Here is a 12250-nt window from a genome sequence, read left to right as displayed (position 1 = left end):
AGGATCTGCAAACACTGTCTCCAAGTGGAACAAAATTTACAAATATCTAAGCAAGCAGTAACTACAAATATTCATTTACACTCAATTCATTGGTATCATCAATTTTCTTATTTCAAACATTTCTTTTTAGTAAGTTCACATTAAGACCTCTTTCCTACAGGACACTTATTTTTTTTCATCATTTTATTCTCTTTATTCTATTTCTACATACTTCTTAAGTTGTTTTCCTACATCACTGATTTCATTTTCTGTAGTGTCAATTCTATATTTTAGTGCTTCTAATGCTTTTATTAATTTAATTAACTTAATCTTTTTTATTTCATTTAGCTTCCTTTTATTTTAGCTGATTTCTTAGTAAAAAGGTTTTCAAGTCAATCTGTCTTCTCTCTGCTTAGATCTTCCATACCACACAGTCCATGTTTTCTTGATTTTTAAAGAATATAAAACAGAAATTTTCTAACACTTACTTCTCTTTTCTATTTATTGTTCCCATATTATGGTATTTTCTTTTTATGTAACCTTGAAAAAGGAGTGGTATGACTAATCTTGGAGAATCCCTATAATGAAGATATGTGGTTTTTCCTTGGTTCCCCTCCCTAACCTCCTTCCTTGTTCTTATAATGTCTCTGTCTCTACTGTAGTTCAACGTTAAAAAGTGATAGTTGGCATCCTTCCTTTGTTCATACTTATAATAGAAGTATCAGTGTCCCCACTAAGCAGAATTCTGACTTTGAACTGATATACACATATTTGATATCATATTAATATAGAAACTACCCATCTGTTTATATTTTAGGGAGTGATTCTATCAAGAAAGACACTGAATTTTGCCAAGTGTTTGTAGCTTTTATGGTGAACACAATTGGATTTTTTGTCCCTAGAAATATTAATATGATAAATTACATTTGTTTTATGTGTGTACATAACTGTTAGCCAATTTTCTAGTGATATCCAGCTTTTTATTTACTGTGGATGGACTGCCTGAGGAAGGATCACATAGTGTTGCTGCCTGATAATCTAAGTAAAACAAGATTGTTCTTGGGCATTCTAATGCTGCCTGTAGCATCTTCATTATAATAAACAGTAAATTTAAAACTAGAAAGACCAAAATGTACTGTTCTCACAGTTCTAACTTCAGTCAACAGGGGACTTTTTTCTTTTTACCACTCTGTTTTGCTATCAAAGAAGCACAGTTGAAAGGAATTTACATATTCTATTTCCCCACAAAAATGTATTCTTATTCTTTAAGTTCTTAAACTTATTTATTAATTTCACATTTTAATTAATTTAATCCGCTTGTCTATTATCAATTTGTTGCTAGGGTCTCCATGCTCTTAAATATTTTTTTCTCTATTAGAATATCATGTAATTAACACAATTTTATTTCAGAACCTAAAAACTGAATAGCATATATATGAAATTTTAATTATAGATTTTTGTTTTAGGCTTGTCTAATGACCTGACAGCATAATCTTTGAAAAGTAAAACTATGTCTATTTATATATTTCCCTAAATGACAAAAATGACAAATAAATCATCTAATTGAGGTTTTACAAAAATAAGAAATTAAATACAAACTATATCTAGATCTAGTTTATCTGAAAATTTTCTAGCAATTTCCTATTCCTATTCCTTGGATCTGATCCAAGATCCTCTCTGTTTCACTTTCAAAAGCCTTAACCAGATTATCCTACAAAACATAAAATAGTAGCACTACAAATGGTACACTACAACTGTTGTTTACAATACACTAAACATATTTTGAGCTTGCAAGAAACTAGGAAAAGCCCTACAGACCAGCAAACAGGAGGCTAAAAGCTAAAGTAGTAATCATCAGCTAATACTGGTTTGGGATTTTAACAACTACATGGGGTACAGAGGGCGAGGCCTTGGATCCAAGCAAGACAAGAATTCAAATTTAGGACTAGAGAAAAGTAACATACAGGCAGTCACTCAGTGGTATACCTTATTCCCTTCACTCCTCCTCCCCAAGTACTGCATCCCTTTCTTCTCTTCTACAGGATTTTTCTCTCAGGTTCCTAAACTCTGGTATTGCTTTCACTTGGCTATCGATTTTTTTCCATTAAAATTATTATTTGCTTATTAAATGTTTCTGATAATTTTCTACTAAAATTAATAATTTGTCTATTAATTGACAGTTAAGTTATAAGGTGTTACAAGATTAGGGTATAATAGTAGCTTCCATCAACAACAATAATCTCCATTCTTGTTCATGAAGTTGATGCTTTACAATTAAAAATGGAGGGAATGAAATGAATGAAGTGGAAGAAAATTAAGCAGAGAGGCTAAAAAAATTAATGAAGGAAAAAAATGTTTTTCTCCACTGAGCACTATCTTCTGGACCTTTAACCCCCAGGTTATACTGTCTTTATTGAATGACAGGCATCACCACCTAGTTGTACAAGCCTAAAATTTTAAAACAATTTCTACATTTTCCTTTCTCTTTTCCTCAATATTCAACCTACAACCAAGTGCTATGCATATTACTTCTTCACTATCTTTCATATCTACCCTCTCCATACCCATAGGTATCACCCTATATGAGAATTTCTCAACCTCAGAACTACAGACATTTTTGGCTAGATAATTCCTTGTTGTGGGGAGTAGCCGTGCTAATTTGACAGAATTCCCCCAGTTTCTATGCTCTAGGACATTTCAGCAGAATTCCAGGCTTCCACAGAACTGGTAGAGGCCAGTAGCAGTACCCATCTCCACTCTGCCTAGTTGTGACAACCAAAAATGCCTCAAACATTGCCAAATCGACCGCTAGGTGACAATCACTGCCTTATACCAGGCTAACACCATTTCTTATCCAGTGTACTCTCCTAATACATCTTCGCTGAATCCACCATATTACTGCACCCAACTCCATAACCATTCTCCACACTACACCAGTGACATTCCATCTCTGATCTTGTCAGTCCCTACTTAAAGTGCTTCAGTATCTTCACATTTCTCTTAGACTAAAATCCAAAACCCTTACTATTGTTTATAAGGTCTAGCTGTCACTTCTCCAGATATGTTGTACCTCACGGCATCCTACTTCCCCTCCTTCACGGTACTCCAGCCACACTGGCTACCTTTCAATTCTTCACATGGGTCACTCTCTCTCCAGCTATTGGGGGAACGCTCTGACAAGAAGATTCTTCCCCCACCTCCTGTAACACTCTAAGAATTAGTAGATGCTATTTAAAAACAGTAACAACCTCTGTTGGGGCTCTAAATTAAAAGCTGTGACCTAAAGAAAAAGGTGAATGCATTCTGATGGTTGGAAAGGAGGACACGCCACTTTTTCTAGGACAGGGTAGACAAAGATCAGTGATGACCCACAAGGAGAAGTGATACAGGACAATGCATTAAGAGTCACAAAACCTAGGTTCTAATCTCTTTTCTGCCATTGATTATCCGTGTGATTTGTTCTTAATTTCAGTTAACTCTTCTGGTATAGCATTCTATCAGTCTGAATACATGTAACCACAACCACAATCAGGATACAAAACAGTTCCATCACCCCCCAAAATTCTCTCATGTTGCCCCTTTGCAGGCAAACGCCTTCCCACTGTAGTCTCTGGCAACCACTGACCTATTTACTCTTTATTCTATACTTTTATCTTTTCCTGGCCTATATATACATGCCATCTTCTTTATATTAAAATATTAAGCCATTTATGATGATCATTTATCTGCCATGGCCAAAAACCCAAATATATGACAGTATCCCTTCTATAGTTCATATTTTAAAAAGGATTTAAGTTTGTGGCTAATGCCCAATTTTTGCAATTCCACATCTTTTAACTTTCAGCCTTCTCTGGAAAAGTGGCTCCACCTTGAACTTTTTTTTTTTTTTTTGAGATTTTATTTATTTGAAAGAGAGAGCATGTGAGGGAGAGAGGGAGTGAGCACAGGGAGGGGCAGAGGGAAAAGCAGAGGGAAAAGCCTGACTCAGGACTCGATCCTAGGACCCCAGGATCACCACCCGCTGAGCTGAAGGCAGACGCTCAACTGACTGAGCCACCCAGGCACCCTTCCACCTTGAATTTCTACATGCTACCTTGGTGGGCCTGTAACTTTGCTTACTCTACAAAGCTATGAGCTCCAGAATGTTCCTTAACATTTCCTTGTGGCAGTCCTTCCTCAGTTTACCACTGCCACTGAGCAGCCAACTGCAATTTTCTTTTCAGCAGTCTTTTACTGGTGGTGAGGGAGGAGGCAATGTTCCAAGCTTATCCTAGCACCCTGCTATTTATGAACCTAGCTTGTCACTGGATGTCTAAAGATAATACTGATGACACTATTAAGTCAGCTAAAGTAGAGTCTTGATAAATGATGTAATATGAAAAAACTCACTGCCTTGTCTCATACAGTTGCCACCCTGGTAAATCATAAGAATGCTATCTATAACACTATATAAATTTTAATAAGTGTATCTGACAGAATCATTCATAATTCTCTTGTAGTGTAACAGACTGGGTGTAATCACACTTGTTTGAATAACTGGATTCAAAAGTATTAAGTAATTGGGGTGCCTGGGTGGCTCAGTCGGTTAAGCATCGGACTCGGTTTTGGCTTAGGTCATGATCTCGTGGGTCGTAGGCACTGGGCTCCACACTCAGCAGGGAATCTGCTTAAGATTCTCTCCCTCTGCTCCCCCACTGCACTCTCTCTCTCTAAAATAAATAAATCTTTTTTAAAAAGGTATTAAGTAATTGAAGTCTCCCACAAGTACTTCTTTAGAGATAAATTAAGTATTAAAAACTACTTATATGCAAGCGAGATTTAAGTCTTTTTCTAAGATTCAATTAGGAGTTTTCTGTCTTTCATTTCATTGAGTTTCTTTTATGGCCCCTAAAAAGCAATTAGAAAGGCTTGTATTTCTGAGACAGAGAAACTGAAGAAGTCCATAAAAATCTGGTTTTTAGTCCTTTTCCTGCTTCTATTCTTGCTAGGACCTGCACCCCCACCCCACTTTACACATGCCTCAGAATGCACGTAGTGTATGTCCTTCTTGTAAGGGACAAGGAGTTCATGATTTCTTCAGAACAACTAACATCTAGGGAAGGACCAGGTGACAATGACTGAACAAAGCTGTCATACGCGTATTCTAGACCACCAGTGCGAGACATCTCAACACTGAGAACCCCTGGCTCCAAGGAATAACACCTGGGTCCCATATCCCTTCTAATTGGTTCCTGGATGCCTGAGAGGACACATACACCAGACCATGATCCTTAATAAAAAACCCCAGACCCTGAACAAAGACGAAATTCATGCTCCTTTCCTTTGCAAGTCTCCCAGTAGCTTCGCCTGTTATCTGCTCTCCCTATATCTTCAATAAACTCTGTTCTCACTTCCTGCTGGCCTGCATTTGATTTCCATCCTGCACAAAGCCAAGGGCCCTCTTGGCTGGTCCTACAGGAACCCTTCCAGTCCTCAGACCTGGCCTGCCAGCATCATTTTTTGCTATGAACATATATCAAATACTCAGAAAAACAGCAAGTCTATCGAACATAGGAGATCACATGGATTTACCTTGCTAAGAATATAAACATTTTTCAAATACAAATACCGAATTTTTAGATTAAGTCCTTTATAAAATTAATGATAAGCAAAGTCATCAGATTTTATTAACACAATAAGATGAATATAAAAAATTATAGATTTTTCAAAGCCTGTTAGTTTCCACCTAATTGGATGAGACTAGCACAATGTTTGTTTTTACCTTCCGGTGGCCTGTTGGATGTTGCCACAACGACGACCCCATTTTTGAACAGATTTTCAAAAAGCTGTTTCAGAATCATGGCATCAGCAATGTCAGTGACCTGTGGACAACAACACATTTGTTTTATTTTAATTTCACTTCTGCTCTAACAAATTTGCTAATGGTTCATCTTTTTTTTTTTTAAGGATGGAAATGAATTCCAAGAGAAAAATTCTAATTATCATCAAGAAGAAAAGAGTAAATAATTAAAAGCATGAAAGACTGTATGTAATCTTTTAAACTTGACTCTTTTTTGCAAGCTATCATTTCTACCCAAATTATCAAATGGTTCTATGTTAACTTCTTTTATAAACTACAGGTGGAAAGCACAGATAATTGTCCTAAACATTTAGGAAGTCTAATTAATTAGAGCTAACATGACCAAATCCCTCCTCCTACTCCCATCACAGACTCCGTCCACCCACACCCCCCCCCCCACCGCAAAAAGAGAAGAGAGAGGGGAAAAGAAAGAAAGAAAGAAAGAAAAAAGAATAATAAACAAGCTGATTGAGATTTCTAATACCTTTCTGGCAAAGGTCCCTGAAAAGGTGACTTTAAATGGTCATGGGACTTTAGAAATAAGGACAAATAGCCAGTGAGACATAATCAGCTGCTGTTGAAAATAGAATGATATGACATAGATACTATTGTGCAATTGTTGCACAAAACAATTCAACAGATGGCCCATCACAAAAATAAGCAATTTCATTGTTCTTTTTAAGTGCCTTCTATTACTGTCCATGAATAATCAAAAGGCACTGCAGTCACTTCCAGCACAGCCAGCCTCTGCTAACCTTCGCAAACACAAATATTCCTTCTATTAAAAAAAAAGAAAGAAAGAAAAGAAAAACCTTAAAAGAATGGTTCATGCGGTGCTTTTAAAAAAATTACTTCTGACAAAAGCAGAAATGCGTAATATAGATAAAACTATTCCATCTAATTTATAGAAATACATATAACTATCTTTTCTAAAATTTTTTAAAATCCACAATTAAGGAGTAAGCTTATTAACTTTTTAAAAAGCTTTTTAAAATCACAAGGAAATAGAGAAATTAAGGAGGGAAGAAAGTTGAGTTCAAAAACAAATGTATAGTGAAGGTAGCTATGAATCATTGCACCTTCCTTTATAAATACAATAATATGGGTTTTAGATACTTCTTATGTAAAAATATTTTGATCTCTAATAGCATTTTAGATCATCTTAATAAATTTTGTTTTATATTCTCAAAAACATACAATAAATATCACATTGTTATTTTTAAACTATGTTAGAGCATAGAAACTGGGGGAATTCTTTCAAATTAGCAAAATACTGAAAGTTACCAACTAAGTGGTTGGTAACAACAACCAACCAACTGGCTTACACAGGTCATGTCACTTTTCTCTTTTCAGCTCATGTTTTACACAGAAGTTTCATTATTTCCTTCCCACCTGAACAAAAACAAAACCAAACCAGGAAACAGGGATGTGCAAAGCCTTTTTTTCTTTTCTTTTCTTTGTTCTTTCTTTTCTTTTCTTTTTTTTTTTTTTGCTGCCTCAGGCTATAACTTTAAAACATTAACTAGAAAACTACTGAAGATTCCTTAAATTGAAAAAGACTTCAGGAACTTACAGAGTGGTGATTAAAATGAAAAGGAAAGTTGTACTATTTAATTATTTAGGAAAGTGATATTTAATTTGGAGCTTAGGATCACTGTCAAATTTTGCTTCCGCAAAATACTCACGGAGAAGGCCCTTTTCAAATGCTTAGACACCAGTGGCATTTCTGATGAGAGAGCAAACAAGCTTGCAAATTTTAGAAGCAAGTGCACTTTTAAATTGGATTCCCAATACACTGACTTTGAAAGAGAATGATATCAATTAAAAGTTGCCCAATTTTAGAAAATAAAAATGGTCATTTGACTATCTCACCAATGTTTTTGAAAAAAAATTAAAAATAGCTTTTGTGCTTACGGTTTAGGAAAGTGGAGAGACATTTAGCTTATAACAGTGCAAAGGTTTCAGCTGGAAGTTGAAGAAAAGCAAACAATAAAGACTTGTGGTTGAATCATAATTTGTTGTTTTTGTATTACAAAATGTTTTTGCTCTATCAGAGTAAATTAACTTGGAGAAGCTATGGTTAATTAATAAAGCAGGAGTCACTTGGGGCAGCCGGGTGCCAATGTATACTCTTTTGATCTTGTCCCCGCACTTGTTCAGCTTTGCTGGGGAACAGTAATTTTACAGTATAAGTGAACAGAAGACAATTGGCCACACATTCTTGGAGAGCGGGCTTTTTTAGCACCCAGCATTTCATTACCACCAAGAACAAAAGAGAAGGCTACAGATTACCAATAAGGGTAGTCTGCTAATACAGAGAGGGGGAGACATTTCATTAGCATTAAAGAGAAAAGATTTTTTATGACCTAGAGTTGCTTTCCATTATGACTCACTTAAGTAAAAAAGAAAAAAAAAATCTAATGGCTAATTTACATATGTAAGTGCTTGAGTCTCAGTCACCCACTGATTGGTACAGTGCCATGTAATGAGTGACAAACATAAGCATGCATTATCAGTAATTAGTATTAGCACAAAAATAAGCACCTATTTTTTATTAGCAGTTTTTAATAGCTTTCCTGTTTTACAAAAACAGTCAAAACTATTTTTTAAATGATATTGATAGCTTATAGAGGAGAATTTTGCATGATATTCTGCTCATCGGAATTCTTTTTTTTTTTTTTTTTTAAGACCATATTAGTGAAACATCTATCCAATGTCCCTAAAAGAGACAGGAAGAAATAACTTAAAAAAAAAAAAATCAGTTTCCTTCAGTATGCCTTCAGACTCATACATGGTTTCAGAAAAAAAACATAAATATTCAAAGTGAACATAATGAAGACCCTAAAGAAAACTTTGAGGAAAAGCTGCTCTTTTATTTCAGCAACTAAAACACATAAAAACAACCAACCTAGACAATTTCTCAAATAAAATAATAGTATATTTGACACCAGAGGCAAAACTGAAATGCTATACTTAGTAAAGACGACCAAGCTAATGAGGAATACATTCTGCAAATGTAATCTGAATGCTGCCAAAACATAATTTTAATATTCCCCAAATTCAAGAGCACATATATTCTTGTTTTTAAGCAGCAATAATTCTTATTCAGCTCCCTAGTAAACTATTATATTAATTAACACCACCTAAAGGCCAATAATAACTAGTTAAAAATCAAGACTACTAATAGGATTCAATTTTAAAAGTGAAGTGGTGATTGTAGACATACGATTGTTAAGAATAAAGTGCCTAAAAAATTCTTTTCTAGTAAATCAGCAATGTATTGTACTACGATTAATAGGCCTAAGGATAATTTTTAGGTTCTACCATTAAAACATCTACTAAAAGCTTATCCAAATCCAGATCTGTATATTTAAATACATAATACAAGACATCATATACCGAAGAGAACATATAACATAGCTGTTACTACTGGTGAATTAGAGCACTAATGATGAATTCAGATTGAGTTACCAGCTGTAACCTTGGACGAGTTAGTTAACTTCTCAGACTCTTAATTTCCTCATCAATATAATGAAGGTGGTAGTAATAATACCTACCTTGCAAAATTGTTATGATCCGTATAGTAACTCCTCAAGATATGTTAGCTAGGACTATTATCTGTGTATGGTATATATGTTAGTATAACTGCATATTATTTATATGTGGCTCCTTGAATTTTAGCTGTAGATAGAATGGTACATAGCATAGTACTGTGGTTAAGAACATAGGCACATAGTACCCAATAAACAACAACTACTGTTATTACAGAATATACATAATAGATGGAATATAAGCATTCCAATAAATGGAATTGTCTCAGTTCATAAAAGGTGAATTTTAACTAGTTAGTAAACAAGTGTAGAAAAATTCAACTATATTATTACTTAAGAAATATACATTAAAACAATGAGATACCATTTTTCATCTATTAGACAAAAAATGTTAAGATAATTCAGAATGTTGACAGGAAATATTGTGGGTTGTTATTATATATAAGGGAAGCGGGACTTAGTTGAGAGACTACTTCGACATTTATCATTTGGTAGTAGGCTTTATTCATTCATTCTTTCATTCACTATATGCATTCACTCATCCTCAAACACTGTTCTAGACATCTGAGATACATCAATTACCAAAACAAAGATTCCTGCCTTCAAGATTACATTCCTTTGGTGGAATATATATATATAATAAACAGTAAACACAATAAATAATATACATATGCCAGAAGGTGATACATGTTATTTTTAAAAAGAATGGTTTTAAAAAGGACAATAAAGGATACCACAATTTTTTAAGAATAGGCCTTGTTAAGGAGATAACTGAGCAAGGATCTGAAGAAGTGAGACTCTTTGGGGTACCTGTGGGAGACTGCCCCAGGCAGAAAGTTCAGCGCAAAGGCTCTACTTGTTTGTCCCACGTTGTATGGATGCTGGGAATCAGAGTGCTGCTGCAGCAATATTTGGGGGATATCCTTTTACTCCCAAATTTTAGAAAAAGGGGACAGGTAGAGATCTGGACTAGCAATAATCCAGTTTTGGTGTGCTGGAGGAGCTTTTCTAAAACCAGTAGAAGATACTCCAGATATTGAAACTAGGAGATCCAGGTTCTGCTCGGTGATCACCTCTGCCCTTAGGGGCCATAATCTTGCCCTTATACTCTTGCTTTCTCTGGTTCTTCTCAACAGTGGGTATATACAGATAATTGGCTTTTTCTTGCATACAGTGGTAAACTCCAGGCTTTCAGTCTGGAATTGCAGAGGAAATAAAAGGGCAAAACTACAGGGGCGCCTGGGTGGCTCAGTCGTTAAGCGTCTGCCTTCGGCTCAGGTCAGGATCCCAGCGTTCTGGGATCGAGCCCCACATCGGGCTCCCTGCTCAGCAGGAAGCCTGCTTCTCCCTCTCCCACTTCCCCTGCTTGTGTTCCCTCTCTCACTGCCTCTCTCTGTGTCAAATAAATAGATAAAATCTTACAAAAAAAAAAAAAAAAAAGAGCAAAATTACTAACGTTTCTCATCCCAGGACATGCGGGGCAACTTTGTTCCAAAACAGAGTGTTCTCTCATGTTGTCAACTCTAACATAATAGAATGCTACATTCCAGAAGCATCTGCGATCAAATAAAAGCAATCAATTTGATACTCAGTCTTGTTTTATCATCTCTGAGCATATATTCTTCAGAGCCCTGGTGGAAAAGAAGCATTTGGTGTAACACCTACTATTAGCTATGGTTCCCTAATCTACAAGGAAAATAGAGTTGGAAACTATTTGCAAGGATCAAGGCTTGAAAGTATAGGAGATAAAGACCAGAGACAAAGCAGGAAGGCTTGAATAAAAGCAATGACACTATCTTATCTTATGTCACCCCCCCACACCCACCCCACTTAGAGTTTAAGCTTTTGTAAGTTGGGTTTTCTGTTACCTACAGTAGAAAGCATCCCAGGAGATACCTCATCTCTTTGCTCTTTGGTCTTTAGGCCATCAGGTAATTCTCCTTGCATTGGAGGTACTAGATTCTACATGAAGGAAGGTGACATTTCCTCACAGTACTCCTATTTATGCTATCTTTTACAGGCCATAGGGAAGTTTCTCCTGATACAGAGGTTAAGAGCAAAACATGAGTTGAACAGATCCATCCCCATTAAGACTGTTTGCTAGCAGCAGACACAGGCGATGCAGCTAAAGAAAAGGGGTTTACTTGAGACTCCAGGATGCGAACAGCACTGATAGCACCTGCTGGGAACTGGAGCTGTGGTACCTCTGGAGAGCTCAGCAGCTGTCCAGGGATCAGACTTGTAGTCCTCCCCCAAATTGATTAGTTACTTCCTATGTCTCTTTGTTCCTGCTTCATTATTGTGCGGGAACTGTCCTCAGTGCCTTTTAGTTCAAAGACATGAGACAGAGGACATGATCGGCCCAATCCCCAGGGCACAACACACAAGTGCAATGTTGTTGGCAAGCTTGTGGGCTTGGTACTCATAGATCAGATGTCCAGACATGGTCCATTTGACTGTAGATCAGATCGGGTCCTGTAGTATGGGATAAGGCTCTTTATTTAAGGTCACTGGGATGGATAAGTAAACAAATGAATGAACATCAAATCAACTCCAGACAGGGCAGGCGATGACCACTCCGTCACATCCACTCTCTCTTTGTTAGCAAGCAACATTTTACAAGTGAGGGGCCTATCTCCCCCTTGATCTCCTTTATACTTAATACATAGTTTGAAAAACCATTTTTTATTGCCTTTCTTTTGCAAGACTCACTCATTTGGAACACAAGCATCCTGAGAGTTGCTTTTCTTTCCTTCTTCCCAACCATGCATCAACATTCTGAAATCTGAACTCAATAGAGAATGCCCAATGCAACCAGAGAGGTTTCTGTTAGGGCCTCACTATTTGGGCGGAATTATGACTTTCATAGGTCCTAGGCACT

At 36.2% G+C, this 12250-nt stretch overlaps 1 protein-coding gene across 4 annotated transcripts in view; it reads right to left on the bottom strand.

Moving 5' to 3' along the window:
• The window catches only part of AFG1L (AFG1 like ATPase), a 214795-nt gene that overhangs the window by 120468 nt on the left and 82077 nt on the right, over positions 1 to 12250 (bottom strand). For all 4 annotated transcript variants that reach the window (XM_040627601.1, XM_008704964.2, XM_040627600.1 and 1 more), the window contains one exon: positions 5741 to 5840. In XM_040627601.1, coding sequence (XP_040483535.1) covers positions 5741 to 5840 — 100 coding nt within the window. The remainder of the gene's footprint in view (positions 1 to 5740; positions 5841 to 12250) is intronic.

This window comes from Ursus maritimus, unplaced genomic scaffold (assembly GCF_017311325.1).
Source record: "Ursus maritimus isolate PB19 unplaced genomic scaffold, ASM1731132v1 scaffold_13, whole genome shotgun sequence".
Classification (NCBI taxonomy): Eukaryota; Metazoa; Chordata; class Mammalia; order Carnivora; family Ursidae; genus Ursus; species Ursus maritimus.
Note: the sequence above shows the minus strand (reverse complement) of the source record. Positions and strands in the feature narration are given on the sequence as shown.